Source organism: Cyanistes caeruleus, chromosome 29 (genome assembly GCF_971803275.1).
Source record: "Cyanistes caeruleus chromosome 29, bCyaCae1.hap1.1, whole genome shotgun sequence".
Classification (NCBI taxonomy): Eukaryota; Metazoa; Chordata; class Aves; order Passeriformes; family Paridae; genus Cyanistes; species Cyanistes caeruleus.
In genome coordinates this window covers 263,294-279,501 of record NC_141729.1, presented here as the reverse complement: position 1 = coordinate 279,501, position 16,208 = coordinate 263,294, and the positions used below count along the sequence as shown (strand labels likewise).

The window sequence follows — 16,208 nt, the reverse complement described above, 5'->3', positions numbered from 1 at the left end:
ACATCTCGTTTTGAGAATTTAGAAAATAGTGCTGTGTCTCAAGAAACAGGTGTAATGTGGAACAGGGCACTGATCTGCTCAAATATTTATTCAGGCATCCTGATTTGCACCCAGGTGTTACATGCATGGGCACAAATCTCTGTTTGGGAACCAAACTGTGCCAGTGCCTCTCCATTCTCCATGGCAAGATCATAGGAAAATCTCAGAGCCTCTCTATTTGGAGAGCAGCAATGGGTGCGTTTGACTTTGGCAGTGCTATGATCCTTCTGTTTCAGGCTGAGGCATGCCATAGGAATATCATAGGTAGGCAGGCAAGGTGAGGACTTGGGAAACTCTTGTTCAAAACTTGGAGATCTCTCCAAAGGCAACAGCAATAAAACTGCAATAAAACAACAGTCAGGGTTCCAGCTATCTGCAGGTCAGCAAACACCACGTAGTACCAGGTAAATGTTCTGTCATGGTCACCCCAGAGATATGTGCCCTGGAGCATCCCACACTGATTAGTGGGTTTCACTGCAGCCCTGACACACTGAATAGTAGCTGCTGAGCCTGCCACAGTTCATGGCTCTTGATCCAAGCAGGAAAGCTACAATTCAGCATGCCTTGGCTGCTAATCTTGGTCTGTACATATGCATGGTCTGTACAGTTCCTGAGCTTGGCCCAGGGAAGGTCTTTGCTGGCTCCCTTCTCTCTTCTGTGGCTGATATCCACATTCATGCCAACAGCACCTGAATGGGAATCCAAGAGTAAATTGTAAACTGAAATACAATTGACCAGCAAATACGACTGCTGGCAAAACGTTTTTTATTTAAAAAATATAAGAAACCAGGGAGAAGGAGGAAAAAACCCAAACCAAGTGAAAATGTGAACTCTGGTCTAGGGCCACTAAATTGTTTAATACACGATATAAGACCTCTTAGAAAGCAGCTCCCCAAGAAGGGTTGCTCTTCCAACAGACCTCTTCCAGACTGCAGATGTACTTTTCTGAGTGAAGCCTGCACAGCCATTTCCCTTCATAATTATGTAGCCCACTGCTTCTTAAATCTCTGCCTTGTCTCTAATGTCATAGCCATTTATTGTTGTGTTTCCCACAGGGGCTGACATTTTCTTATTGGATAATGAGATGCTTTGCACCATACACCATTCTGGTTGTCCCAAGACCTCTCCTGCCCTGTGAAAAGCCCAGTCCAATTAACCATGGCTATTCCTGGCTCCATTGTTCATCCCAGCAGCCTGCAGGACCAGGCACTGCCCTCATCTGCAGCTCAGCATCCCACTCTGCTCCATGTCCACCTCTGGTGGCTGCTCAGTGGTGACTGGGCAGGTGGCAGGTGACATGTCACCATGCTGCTGGCAGCAATGTTCTCCCACCTGTCCCATGCTCCCTGCCCACACTGGGCACACTCTGCCCTGGCCACCTGGTGCTGGAATGCGCCTTTCCCTGCATGCTGCACTGGGGAAACAGGCAGGCATGGGATAATAGAATATATTAGCCCTGAATCCATTCAGGCCCTGGCTCTTTATGAACAAAGCCTGCTAACTGAGCTGATTTTTGCCAAATGACTGGCTTTCGTGCATGAGCAGCAAAGTGGAGCCCCCAAATACTCCCATGCAACAAGCGCTATTGCCCAGGGCTCATTGTTTTACTCATGCACTTGAGGGCATGGAGGAGTCACGGCCTTGCCTGCCCTGGCATTTCTTTTCCAGTTTCCCACCACTACATTAGCCCTGTCTCAGCCCCAGCAAAAGCAGCAGTGATGGGGGAGATGAGACAAGCTGGCCACGGGTCCCTACAGTCCCTGTCCCAGGACTCACACTGTCCCTTGGTGCCCATGCCCCCTCTCTGGGGGCAGATGGGATGCACCAGCAGAGGCAGCCCACCTACCATGGCCCTACATGGAGAGCCCACCAGAGCCACTCCTGCAGCAGGACAGCTCCTGGACACACCAAGGGAATATTTGCTTTAGATTAGACCCCCCTCAGCCCACTGAGTGCTGATAGCCCCTGCCCAAGGGTCAGAGCCCAAGGAGGATGTTGGTTTTGCCATGTTTGTTTTCTGGTTTTCTTAGCAGATTGTTCCAATACTCCAATAACACTGATGCAGCCAGGAACACTCCCTCGCCCCATGATAAGGGAATCTGCACAGGGAGGTTTTGCAGCTCTGAGGACCTGGTCTGATGCCTCAGCCAGGTGCCCAGTGCCCCTGAGGCTGCAGGAGACACCTTCACCAAAAGCTGGCTGGCAGCAGGGCCAGGATCAAGGCACTCAACAATTCCAACCACTGTCTCCTGTTTGTGTGAAATTAGCACCAATAAATGCTATAACTATACATGACCAACAACAGGTTTACAGGCTAACATATAAAGGACTACAAGATCTAATGTCATCAGGACTGCTGAAACTCTTGACTGTCTGCCCTTAGTCCCAGGAGGGAACTGATGGCAAATGTTTACAGGGGCTTATAAATATTTATCCTGTAATAACTTGCTGCATTACAGCACATTCTTCTCCACAAGGCTCAGCTTTGCCCTGGACCAGGTGCAGGCTGCTGAGAGGGTCTGTGGCATATATAAAGTTTGCCTGAATAACATACAGCAAGTGCTGGTGTTCAATAAAACAGCAGCAGCCAAGCTGCATGTGTGAAAGGCAAGTCATTCCTTACCCAACAAAAGAAAAATGTGGCTGGGAAGCGCAGGTGTGCAGGCACGTTGGTGTGGGTGCAAACCCCTTCTGGGTTGCCAGAGTAACCTGGGGAAGTGCTGCAAGTCACTGGGGAGGTTTAAATCACACTGCTGGGCTGGCATGGTGGAAGTCTTGGCCCAAGAGTGGCCCCATGCTGCCTGAGAATGTGGGAACCTCAGCTGCTTTTGTGAGGACCCCAAAGGAAGGGAGCAGGAGACTAGCCCACCATGAGGAGATATCTCATGCTTCTTGCTCTTCAGCAATCTTATCTGCCCTCTTCCCTCTAAAAATTTTTGAGCCATCTGCCCACTTATTTATCTATCCTTCTCATGCTAAATTATGTGCAAGAGCATAAGATGCCCGTGGTTTGGAAACCATGTGATAATCTCCAAGCTGGACCAGAGATGGAGTTCAGAGGTACTTTCTAACAGGAGTAAATAAGCAGATTGGAAAGGCTCCATTGTGTATATTCTAGGTTGCTATTTTCTTAGCCCTGTCTCATTAAGATGGATGGAGTTTCTGCTTATTAGTAATTTGGCAAGTTCCTCTTTGTGTACATTCTGCACTTCTCACTAATGATGCTGTGCTTCAGTGATTAACAAAAGAGACTTCCAGCATAGTCAGTGAAAACACAGCCACGCACTTGGGGCACTGGGACGGAAACCCAACATTCTGGAGATGCCCTCTGTGGAAGACAAGGAACTGCAAAGGAACTACAGGGAAGACAAGGAACAGCAAAGGAGAAGCTGCTGGTCATGAAACTGTTTCTGACCCTCAAATAATTTTGACCTGAGGACATTGGTTCTTTGATTTACATGCATAGTTGCAGAGTTGGGCCTGTAACAAAGTGATTCAAAGCCCTTCCTCGGCTGTTCTTAAGACACATCTGATGGAGAAGAAGCTGGCACTGCTACTGCCTGGATTTACAGCTGGCCATTAAAGTATGTTTACAAGTCTTTAGTACAGTGTACACATCTGGTAAATCATTGATGGAACAAACAGTTCCTCCTGTCATGCTCCCTCTCTCAACTTTTCCTACTACTCTGGTACCCAGCCCAGAGGAGTGCATGTGGTGCCCAAGCAGGCAGACACAGGTACCCACACCTGCACATGTAGCCTGGATTGTCACTGACATCTAGATGCTGTTGGACACAGACCTACACTAAAAGCTCCATGCAGATCCTCAGCATGAAGGTCAGCTGATTTGACCTTACCTACATACAGTGAAAGGTGTTCTTGCTGGCATTCTCGCTAGCATGTATTCAGATCCCTTTGTGCTCTTGGTCACATTACTTTTAAAGCCAGCCAGACCAATCACCTGCACAGGGCAGGGTCCCAAGTGGGTGTACAATGAACAAGAGAGGCAGCTGTTGCCTCCTGGGACACTTGTGAGGGAAGGATGTCAGGAGCCTTTGCCAACCTGTCAGCTGCCTTGCAGTGGCCCAGCTGGCTGGCATGGGCCACACGCAGCTCCTCAGCGCTGCCCAGATCCCTGGTTGCCTATGGGCTGGGTCTCCCCAACACCAAGGGCTCTTACCAAGGAGAGAGAGCCAGGGCTGGCAGGACTTGGGTTTGCTGCACAGGTACAGTGGAAGAAAAGCAGGATGGAAACAAGGCACAGCTCCAAGTACATGGGAAACAACTTCCCTTTTCCCAGGAAAGGGAAAAGGGAATCTCTTTTCCCAGGAAACCAGGAAACATTGCACACAGCCCACACAACAGACTGCACTGCAGCCTTCCTTGCAGCAGGAAGAAAATGCTGAGTTTGGTGTTTTACCAAGCATGGCAGTGGCTGGGGCTGAGGAGCAGCAGGAGCTGCAGGCCCCCACCATTGCTCATTGTGCCATGCACAAAAAGCATCTGGCCAGCTGTGAAGTCATCTGTTGCTAGACCCTAGCTCTGTGTCTAGCTCTTGTAGCCACAGACCTAGGCAAGGGCCAAAGGGTAAAGGGCAAACCATGGGAGCAGAAACAAAGCTAGATCAGCTCATTCATGCAAACCTTTTAAGGAGCTTTTAGTGGCAGGATGATGAGCGATAGGAGTGCAGGACTCACTGCCTGTGTGTGAATTGCTGTTGGGACACACAGCATGCCAGGTCCCATGCAGTCACTTGGCAGTGGTTGAAAAGGTGCAGGGTCCTGGAGGTTTAATTATCCTTAAGGATGATCGAAGTTCAACTCCTGTCCCTGCTCACGTGCCTGAGGAACCCACCCTGTGCCTGAGAGTGTTATCCAAACACTTGAGCTCTGGCAGGCTTGGGGCCATGACCACTGCTCTGGGGAGCCTGTTCAGTGCCTGATCAGCCTCTGGGGGAAGAACTTGCCTCACTTCTCATTGTCACCCCCTCACCACCAGGCACAACATCCATCTGTGCTCAAATCCTACTCTAGTATCTTCAAAGTTAAGGTCTCACTTAAGCACTTTCCTGAACAAAAACGTAAGAGAAATGCCTGCAAGGCAGGGCCAGTCCTGCTCTTCCCTCTCTTTTTAACAGTGAGAAAATGGGGTGGCTTTGCCCCAAGGCAGCTTTGCCTTGGGATGGAAGGAGAGGACCCTGGGCACTCTCCTTCCATCTCCACACCCAACTGGTGCCAGCCTGGCTTCTGAGGTAGACTGCAAGATATTTACTTAAGGCTGATCCCCTGGGGCACAACATGCTGCCTCTCAGTTTCAGGGTTTGAATGGACTGGCAGGGTGTCTGGGAAGGAGGAGAGGGAAAAAGGATTTTCCTTTCCCCCTAAATAATTTTATGAAAGATTTTAAAATAGATTTAAGGAATAATATCTTCCCTCCCTTTCCCCTTTCTCAACTGTACTGTGCATTTGAAACTGTTTGTGGAAGGGAATTAATTAGCGCAGTCAGCAGAGCCTAAAGTTCTGCAGCAGCCCGTCTTCTGCACAATGGAGATCCAACGCTTTCTCCCGTGCCTGGAAAACACATGCCCAAAATCCAAGCACATACATGTTTTCTAACCTAATTCATTTTGTAGATTGATGGAGAAAATCCATAGCAAATATTTATGACTTTGCAATAAATAACCCTCACAGAAATTACAAAAGAGTTCTGGTGAGTCTCAAGGTAACTTTCAGCGAGTTCCAGGGGTCAGGGCAGACTGGGATACTGAGCCCATAGTGCTTGAGCCTTTGGCTCATCTGTTTTGAATTATTGGTATTACTCAGTGTAGCATTGCTCTCAATGGAGTAGCTGTGCTGTGATTCCATGCCATATTTTATTTCTATGGCAGGAGAGAAGCTTCAATAGCTATTAGCTGTACTCTGTTGTAGCCAGGAAAAGAAAGCAGGCCCCAGCGGGGAGGGGTTGGTCCTGCTGGTGTTTGCAGGCTGGCAAAGGAAGGTGTCTGTGCCCAAGGGCCTGGGACAGGACTCGGGGCCAGACATGGTGCTTTTTCCTGCCAGCTCAGAACATGGACTGCCAAGGTGCTCACAGGGGACCGGTGCTGCTCGAAAGGTGGTGTCCCAAGTGTCCCAAGATTCTGCTGGAGGCAGCCGACAGCGCTCTGAGCACGGCTGGAGCCAGCAAGGGGTGCTGGGTGCTGCTGGGGGGCCACACACCCACGTCCCAGGGCTGGGGACAATGGAGCCAGCTCATCCCCACTCCATCTTCTTAATCACCATCAGCTCTTAATCACCACAACGGAAGGAGAAGCTGCTCGCAGCATCTCGCTGCTCTCCCGGGCATGGGCTCCTTTCAGGGCTTTCAGAAAACAGGGTCAGACGTGTCTTCTGACCTGTGACCTGTCGCTTCCCTCCTCACCATAATTATCTAATACAGCGCTCTCCCTGCCAAGTACAATGAAACAATTTGTCACTTCAATTGTCTGTCAGTCAACACTGGGGTCTTTTCAACAGGCCAACACATGTTTTTTGAGAGCTTGTCAGCAAGGGCTGTCTGGCCAGACACATAACCATGGAAAATGGAACCTTTGTTAATTCTGGTTCTTAGAAAAGTAAATCCATTCACTTGTTTTTTTCAGGCCTTCAGTTTGGAATTTGCACAAGAAGCTGAATTGCTCCTGATCCTTAAATGATTGGTCAGAGGATTTGCATGAGGAAGCAGAAATTAATTATTCTTTTCTTTTCTTTTTATTTTCTGTAATTGTGTGTTTAGAAATGAGATTACATTCTACAGCAGCACGAGGGGCTGAGGGGGGAATTGCTTTGCATTTGTTTAGCTCCTTAGAGTTAAGATCACCTAATCGTTTCAAGCATTTCCTAAGATTCCCTCTCTCTATTTCTGCTTTAATGACCAAACAAAGATTGTGCTACTTCCCGGGGAACTTTTCTGGCAGCTGAGCTCAGCAGTGGGAGCCAGGGGCTTATCCCTCTGCCGAAATAGTATTAGAATCACACAATCAGTGAGGTTGGAAAAGACCTCTAGGATCACCGAGTCCAACCATTAACTAACTCAGTGCTGCCAAGGTCTTCTTGCTGCTTATGGCTTGCAGAGCACAAAATGCATTGCAGAGCCCACGGGCTTGTGAGTCTCAGTGGCTCCTGGTGTTGGAGGAAGGCTGTCAGGATTCCAGCCAGCCTAGGGGGAAGTTGCTGGTTTCTCGATTTGCACGTCCAGTCAGCACAAGCCGGGTTGCCTGGGCAGCCCCACGGTTCCCAGGGTGCTGGGAACATCCCAGTGGGGTCACCTGAGCTGTGGGGACATGCAGCTGCCAGTTCCAAGCCCTGCACACAATAAAACTGATAACCTTGTTGATAGCACAAACTGGTAGAGAAAAAAAAAAACTTCATTTTTTTGGTGCTACTTAGAGCTTCCTTCTGTTTTTTTGGTTTTTTCTTTTGAAAGCAGCACCCTTTGAATTTTTCACTTTCTCTGTTGGTACACGTATGAAATCATATTTAACACTGAATATTTAATACAAGTTAGGTATCTCCATTTTCAGGTATTCATTGTTTTCTTTGTCATGTGGAAACTTGTGTTTTGGGCAGATATGGAATACTTTATTTGAGAGCATTACAGAAATGCTGGATGGTCCCTACTCAATTTCAAATGCCCTGAATGAAAACTTCTCAGATCTGACTTTCCAGAATATCCCTATCCCAACCTAATTCAAACCATATAGGGTCCTCTGACTTAGAATCTTTCAATCCCATAAAATGAAACAAATTGGCTTTGCAAGTATATCTCCCAATCTAAGCCATGCCTGTAAATTTGATTTGTCCTCTTGCATCTATACTGCACTAGGTGGCCTGAAAGACTCTTTGTTTCAAAGTGTGTCTGTCTCCTCCAGGAGCCACAAGTGTCTGTGCTTGGTCAGGCTGGAAAACTCTGTGCCCGTGAGCACTGAGGGGTCAGTGGCTGTTCAACACCTCGGATCAGCCTGTGGGTCTCAGCAGGAGAAGAGTGGGACTGTGCAGCCCCAAGGCACCTTCAGCACAGGCAGCACAATCCCCACTTCTGAAGGATGAGCTCCCAAAGACACAGCCCTTGAGAGCACCCTGTTTTTGTGGGAAGTGCCTGAGCCACTCCAGGTCAGCTGAGGATGTGCAGCTTGGAGACACAGCCTGGTTCTCTCCTGAAAAAAGGTAATTTACTACCTTGCTTTATGATTTCAGGGACACTCACTGTGTAACTTTAGCATGCTTATGCTAATTCATTGGTTTGAATCAGAATAAGCCTGTTAAAATTATGAACAATTTAGGCATAGAATCATAAAATACTGTAACACAATACATGGATCTTTCAGAAATGGACAGATTGCAGGATCACCATTTCCATGCTTGGCCTATCCTGTTCACATAGCAAATCTGGAAGATTCCCAGGGATTTCAGTGTATGCAATCTCTTCTATTCCAAAAGTACAATAGTAATGAACATCTTTTAAATTCTCTTTATCTCCTTTCTTGATTCAGGTCTTCAGTTAAGACAGGGAAGAAATATATTTGCACTTAACCCCTCTGGAACCCAGCTGGAAGGTGCTGCAGTTGCCATACAGGGGAAGAGAGATCTGTTCTTACACTTGCTACGAGATAAGCAAAGCAACTGAGTCCATTGAAGAGTTGCCCCAAGCATTTAAGTTGTACCTTTAGTATATGTTTCAAATCCATTTATGTCTGCAGAAGCCAAACCTTTGACCCCAACAGAAAGCAAAAGAAGGTTTTGGTGCAGAGATGGAACATATTTCTTATCCACTATTCCAGTGTTAAGTGGTTTCAGAAGTGATCCACTATGGGACTGTGAAATAAGCCCATTTACCTAATTACACAAATTCCAGAGACAACTCCCATGTAATAATGATAATATTCCACTTCAAGGGCTTCAAATTTTACTATGAAGGCCAGCAGCATCTCAGACACCCTGGGAATATATTTTTATTTTTTATAAACTGTAGTAAAATTCTAATTGGATAAAACCTTGCATTCAAAAGCTGATTCTTTGAAAATATTTTAAATGCACATAAAATAGCTGAGAAAATGTTAACCTTATGATCTTAATGGCTTGCACATTGGAACCAGCTAAAGGTTAGGAAGACACCATCCATCTGGTACAGTATTTTAAGCAGAATATTTCTGAGTGTAGCCTGACAACACAGGCTACCTCGTAAGCCTCACCATGGCCTGGGGATGACTCTGGTGCCACTGCAGCCTCAGAAGCCAGGTTTCTAGGCAGCACATCTGGCCCTGCATCATCACTTGGACACTGACCCAGCAAAGACTGAGCATGACCCAAGCCAGCCTGTCTGTACAGGAGTTTGTTCCCCCTTGGGATGCCTGGGAAGCCCTCTCGTGTTTATCATCTCCTGAGTGGAAGCTCTGGCTGATTGAGGAGCAGCTGCAGCAGCAAATAATGAAACTGAAGCCCCAAATGCTTTTGTCCGTTTGCTCTTTATTGACCAAGTGATGGGTTTTATCAACCATTTACATAAACAGGCTTCTGCCCGGTGTCCCCACAGAGGCTGCTTGACCAGCAGGGACTGGGACTGTGGCCATGGGGCACAGACACAGCAGCGGGGCACAGACACATCAATGGGGCACAGACACAGCAGTGGGGCAAGGGACAGCAGCGGGGCACAGGGACAGCTGCGGGGCACAGGGACAGCAATGGGGCACAGGGACAGCAATGGGGCACAAGGACATCAGCGGGGTACTGCTTCTCCCACCCCGTCCTGCGGCCCCGGGACATGGAGTTGTGGTGTGAATGTGTCCCTGAGCTCTCTGCTGCCTGCCCGGGCTGCACCACGGCAGTTTCCCGGTTTTCCGTCACCTGAGTGACCTGTACCCTTGCTGACGCTTGGCAGCTCGGAGCTCTCGGGCAAAGGTTAATGGGCCGAACGGATCTGTGTGCGTCAGCAGAAGCAGCGAGGATAAAGCTGCGGGAGGGTCTCTGTTCGCGGAAGCTCCACAGTTCCTAAGAGCAGCCACGACCCCAGCCCGGCTCGGCCTGGCCACGGCGCCGCTGCCGCGGGCCCGGGCGGTACCAAGTGCGGCCGGCGGGGGGCGCTGAGCGCGCCTGAGGTGAGGGGCGAGCCACAGCCCCGAACGGACGCGCGATTCTGCGCATGCGCGTTTCTGCCGCTCGGCGGCGCCTGCGCACTGCCGTGCCTCGTGGTGCCCAGCGGTACTTCCGCCCTCACCCGGAGCCCGGCGTCGCCTCGGCGGTTTTGCGACAGCCGTAAGTGCGCGGGGTGCCCGGCGGAGCGGAGGGACCGGACGGGACAGGGGCGGCGGCGCGATGAGGCCGCAACAGGCGCCTGTGTCGGGCAAGGTGTTCATCCAGCGCGACTACAGCGGCGGGACGCGCTGCCAGTTCCAGAGCAAGTTCCCGGCCGAGCTGGAGAACAGGGTGAGGCGGGGAGGGCTGGGGCCGGCCCGGGGCTCGCGGCGAGCGCGGTGCACGGAGCCTGCACGCCGGGCAGGGCAGGGCCCGGGCCGGGCCTTGCGGGCCGGCGCCCCGGTGGCGTTCGCAGGTGTCCTGCCCGGGTCGGAGCCGGTTCCGCGAGTTCCCCGGGGGTGGGGCACCACCTCCTGCACGGAGGCCGTTCAGGGGCAGGAGCGGACGTGGTTCCTACCCCGTGTCCGCGTCCCGGAGTGCGGTCAGTCCTGGGGAAGGCGACTGGTTTGCAGCAGCAGAGCAGAATGTACTCGTGTCTGTGAGAACAGAGCCGTCTCTGTGCTCGCAGGTGTTAACATTGTCCTCTCCTTTGGAATCCTGCCCTTCCTGCCGAACCTGCTTAGAGGCCTCACAAATTCTGTCTCAAGTGCTTTCGTTTTGGTCGGTGCTATCAGATGTGGTATCTCAAGCTGACGGTCAAACACACCTTCCTACCCCATTTTCTTTCTCTCACTTGGCTTTTTTCTCTTCCTTGTTCCTTTGTTGTGTTTTGTTGAGGGCGTTTTTGGTCAGCACTGCAGCAGCACCGAGGCACTGTGGGTATGGAGTGTCCATCCACTGTTCATTTTAACACAGCAAATCCCTGTGTGTGAATTCCACTTTTCACAGTTTAGTTGCACATTTGCTTAGGTGTGTTGCTCTGAATGGTTTTGTGTCCACGTTGTGTTTGAGTTCAGACTCAGCCTGAGCACAGGACAGGTGCTGCAGGTCTGTAACTCTGTGTTTCAGGCTGGGGCTCTGAGCACAGTGCAGACGATCCACGAGTGGAGGTGGATATATAGGGGTACTGGTGAGTTCTGAAGTGTGCAGCTGACAGCCCCACTTGCTTTTCTTGCAGATTGATAGGCAGCAGTTCGAGGAGACAGTCCGGACACTGAACAACCTGTATGCAGAAGCTGAAAAGCTTGGGGGCCAGTCTTACCTTGAGGGTTGTCTGGCCTGCCTGACTGCCTACACCATCTTCCTGTGCATGGAGACGCACTATGAAAAGGTATGTGCTTGTTTCCCTTTCAGTCTGCAGGCAAGTACTTGGTTCTTGGTGGGTTTCCCGTGACTGGTTTTTGGTACAGATTCTGTAGGGATGTACCTCAGACATGCTGGTTCTGGTCAGTTTGGGTCCCATGGGGGTCACCCTGAATCCTGTGGCAAGTGCCTGCACTGTGGAGCCATCAGACCAGTTGTGTGTTGGTGCTGATGTTGCCATATCTGTGATATCATTGGAAAGGAAACACTTGTGACTCCTGTGCTGTTTCATTACCAGGTTCTAAAGAAAATTGCTAAGTTCATTCAGGAGCAGAATGAGAAGATCTACGCTCCTCAGGGCCTTCTCCTGACAGACCCCATTGAAAGAGGATTAAGAGTTGTATCCTTCTGTGGCTTCTGACATTTTCTTCTGCCTTGTGCTCCTCATTTGTCTCAGTGAGGGACCTCTGCTCATGCTTGATCTGTGATATGGAATCAGTGATTAGTCTTGTTGCACTTTGTTGTGTCCTGGTCTCCAGTCAGGTTTTAGTATGTTAAGGTTTGGTACATGGAAAGCCCATGAAAATGTGGAACCTGACCTTTGTGACTGCCTGGAAAGAGCACTCAAGATCCTTCCTCTATTCCAGTGACCTCCAGAGATGCTGTTTTTCTGATTGGGAAAAGAAGTGACCATGTTGGTAATGATGTTGTGAGAACAAGAGCTGGCTGTTAGTTAATTTGCAGCTAACTCAGGTTCTGGTGATGATTTTGACATACAGCATCACTACATGCCCAGCACTTGTTCTTGCTTGCAGTGTGGCTTATTTCAACCCTTTTTCTTCTGCTGTTAAGCCACACTGCAGACATTTTATGTGGTTATTGCCTGAAGTTGTAAAGACCTCTAATAGCACATGGGGGAGTATAAGGAGTAACACATCTTTCTTTGAAAATATTGAAACCACAGCAACTTGGAACTGAGTGCCAACTGAATGTATGATAAGGCTATTTGCAGTTAGGTTTTCTGTGTCCTTGTCCCAATAGCTCAGAGCTGTCACCTACATGACTCCTTTTTTCTCAGTCTGTTTTCTGCTGTGCATACACCTTCTGGAGTAAAAAAACAAAACAAACCAACATTCAACTTGAGTAAAAGCATTTTCAAGTTTGGTGACTTATTAGCAGTATTAACTTTATTGCTTGGTGCACAGCCTTCCCCAAAATTTAGCAGAAAGGGAGCAAGGCTCAAACCCTCTGTACACAGCACCAAGTTCCTGTGCAAGCCCTGGGCTGGGAGCCAGTGCTCTTACCTGAGGAGGCATCTCACATGGACTGTTCCCTTTGCTTTGGAGCTCTGGGACCTGCCTTGAAACAGCTAAGATATCAAAAGTCCCATCATCTTAACATTTTTCTGCTTTTTTCTGGATGTGTTTTCATAGTCTGTTTATAATGTATTTCCTTAACAGCTTTTCTGTGCAGATTGAAATTACCATTTATGAAGACAGAGGTTTGACCAGTGGAAGATAGAACTGTGGAGTCTCAGGTACATGTTACCCTTACCTCAGATAAGTCTCAACATCTTTCTGTGCTCAGAGGATTGGGTGCTGTCATGCCGAGAGTTTATCTTAACCTTGTATGTAATCAAAGACTGTTCACATAAATCCTGTGTGGACCAGCTTTTCTTGGAAGTAAAAATATCAGTACTGGGCATGATGTTGCTGAACATCACCTTGGAGAAATTTGGGTTTTGATTATGTAAATATGCTAATTTGTGCCATGTTATGCCAAATATAATATGGTATATTGTGCTATATTATGTCCAATATAATGTCTTCTCAGTTTGGTAAAAAAATGAATGCTGTCCCTGGGTGTATTCTAGCATACAGAGCCTTTTTGTTGCAGTTTTTCAGTTGGTTGCTGTTCTGATTATCATTCTGATGTCTTTCTCGTGATGATTTTGGGTAAGAGGGGCCAGCAGCCTTGTAAAGCTCTCCTGAGAGGCTTACAATTTTCTTGAGGCTGTGGGGCAAGTCACAAAGTGAAGAGTGTTCACAGGACTTGGGCTCATGCTAATTGTATCCAATATAGGCCACCAAAATTACTATCCATGGCTTTTGGAAAGCTCTCACTGGGACTGGCTCCCTTGTGTTAGGTTCTGCAGGTCCTGAGATGGGAGTGTTAAGAACAGATTTTCTGTATACGCTGTTGGCATTGTATACAGAAAAGAGTGGGGAAAATTTATGCAGAAAGAAACAAACAATAAAGGTATTTTGGGTTTTTTTGGACAAATGAAATCAAGAGTTCTGGGTTCTGCTCATGCTGCTCCCCGTAACACATGGTGACTTGCTCCTGCTGCCACACTCTTCTTGCAGCTGTAGAAAAGTTTGTGTAGGGGAGCTTTTGGTTTGATTTAGGAAGAGTTTCTAACTATATGACACTCTTTTCTAGATGATAGCTCACCAGTGGATTTGCTGTACCAAGGTTCCCCTACCTCCTACTTTAGAGCATCATTCCTTTCTCTGCTGCCAGATCCACAGTGCCATCTACTACAAGGACTAACTTCCTCAAACTGCTCCCCAGGGGGTGACCTAGCTGGTCAGCATCCACTTTGCAGTAGATTTGGAAGCAACAGGATCACTTTTTAGTTTTTGTTTGGTTTGTTGTTTTTTTTTCTCAAGAAAAGGCAGAAGTGGTAAAGCTGTGTTCTCTCCTGAAAGAAATGGGGCCCTCAGCCTGACAGAGGTTTAATTTTAGTCCTGTAAGTGCAGTGCTGTTCCTCCCTGCTTCTTAAACCCTTCTGTGTCAGTTGGGCTTTGGAAAGCTCTAGCTCAAAGTTAGGAATTTCCCTCCAGTTCAGTGTTAGAGTGCAGAGATACACAGTGCCTCTTCCCAGTGAGAAGTGACTCAAGACAGTGTCTCTTGTGCTGATCCTTGTGGAAAACCTAAAGGCAAAGTGTTCCTTGTGTTAAGTCTTGATTATCCCTGGAAGGGAGGGGTACAGCCAGACTTTAACCCTGGTGGTTTTTCTGCCCCTGTGTCTGTGTTGTTGTTGGCCCTGTCAGTGCTCACCAAGAGAGGCCTGGTCAGTCATGGAACAGTGAGCGCGGTAAAGTGGATGCTGAGCCAATAAAAATAATGATTCCCATCCTTTTCTGATTAATATATGAAGTGTAAAACTGTTTCTTTATGGATTTCTTATGTATAATTTATAGGAAAACACTGATTTGACAAACTGTAAGATACTGCGTGAGATGGATTTCTTAATTCTGTCTGCTGGCACACATTGAGGAGTTGAGCTGTGCATTCCTTAGCATCCCCATGCATTGCTCAGCAGTACCTGCACGAGTGAAGTTCCCCACAACCCAGGCTGGCTGAATCCTTTCTCTAACATCCTTTTCCCACATCAAAGCCCAGGTGTTCTGGTATAGTGTCAGTGTCCAGTTGTGGAAGGAACTCAGGAGTTCAGAAGAGACGCTTGGCAGGGGTGGTGCTTGGTGGTGGTGCTGCAGGTGCTAATACTGGATATGGAACTCCAGGCTCATTCCTCAGCCACTGGGGATTTGAGATTTGATTAATATTTTCATTGTACAAAATTTGTTTTTTCTAAACTGTAACAGTGTTTGCCTTTCACAGCTGTTGCAATATTGGCAGAAATACTGATGGATCAGTAAACCTTTTCTTAAACTGTGTCCAGGTCTGTTCTGGCAGCGCCATGCTGTGGGGCACAGGGTGACTCTGGAGCAGCCAGAGCCGCTGCGTGTCAGGGCTTGGCACAGGATGCACACGGGGCTGTCCCACGGCGCGTGGCTCTGACTGCAGCAGGGCCAGGGGCCGCTCTGTGCCAGGGGCTGGGGGACACAAGGAGGTGGGGGTGGGGGGTGGGCGCGTGTCCGGGTGTGCATCTGTGTGAGTGTCCGGGTGTGCATCTGTGTGAGTGTCTGGGTGTGCATCTGTGTGTGCCAGTCCATGTCTCTGTGTGCATCTGTGTGTGTCTGGGCGTGTCTGTGCGTGCGTATGGTTGTGTCTGGGTGTGCTGGTGCATGTCTGGGTGTGCATCTGTGTGTGTGTGTGTGCATCTTTGTGCATCTGTGTGCATCTGGGCACGTCTCTCTGTGCATCTGTGTGTACGTCTGTGTGCATCTGTGCACATCTGGGCGCGTCTGGGTGTGTCTGTACATGTCTGCGTGTGTTGGGGTGTGTCTGTGCATGTCTGCATGTGTCTGCACTTGTGTCTGTGTGTGTGTGTGCGTGTCTGGGGAGTCTGTGCATGTGTCGAAGCGTGTTTGGGCATGTCTGGGTGTATCTGTGGGTGCGTGTGTCTGCGTGTGGGTGGCTGTGGCTGTGGGTGTGGCTGGGTGGGTGGGTGTGTCGGTGGCTGTGTCTGTGGGTGTGTTTGGGTGGGTGGGTGTGTCGGTGGGTGGGTGTGTCGCTGTGTCGGTGGGTGTCAAATCTGCTGAGCCCTGATTGGCTAAAACAGCTGCAGCTCCACTCCACCTCCTCCTGATTGGCCCAGACTTTGCAGCCTTATGCTGCTCCCTGATTGGTCGAGACGGCTGCAGCCTGATTTCCAAAAGAGCTGCATTTCCTATCCGCCTCCTGATTGGCCAGCTTTAACCTACTTCCTGATTGGTTGAAAAAGCTGCAGCCAGGCGCCTCACCGTGATTGGTCGGAAATGCCTCATTTCAATCCGCCTCCTGGTAGGCAGC

The 16,208-nt window shown here is 49.0% G+C and overlaps 1 protein-coding gene across 1 annotated transcript; it reads left to right on the top strand.

Moving 5' to 3' along the window:
• Nucleotides 1-4,104: 4,104 nt before the first annotated feature.
• Nucleotides 4,105-15,190, top strand: GOLGA7 (golgin A7). Its single transcript, XM_086865420.1, has 6 exons — nt 4,105-8,240; nt 8,567-10,496; nt 11,383-11,535; nt 11,806-11,907; nt 12,981-13,044; nt 13,950-15,190. The coding sequence occupies exons 2-5, from the start codon at nt 10,386-10,388 to the stop codon at nt 13,026-13,028; spliced, it is 414 nt and encodes a 137-aa protein (XP_086721546.1). The 5' UTR covers nt 4,105-8,240; nt 8,567-10,385; the 3' UTR covers nt 13,029-13,044; nt 13,950-15,190.
• The last annotated feature ends 1,018 nt before the right edge of the window (nt 15,191-16,208 follow it).

Excerpts from the sequence above, each read along its gene's own strand:
- GOLGA7 (XM_086865420.1), top strand. The coding sequence starts at position 10,386 with ATGAGGCCGCAACAGGCGCCTGTGTCGGGCAAGGTGTTCATCCAGCGC. Across the intron at positions 10,497-11,382 it reads CGGCCGAGCTGGAGAACAGG|ATTGATAGGCAGCAGTTCGA; the intron begins GTGAGGCGGGGA and ends CTTTTCTTGCAG. Across the intron at positions 11,908-12,980 it reads TTGAAAGAGGATTAAGAGTT|ATTGAAATTACCATTTATGA; the intron begins GTATCCTTCTGT and ends TTTTCTGTGCAG.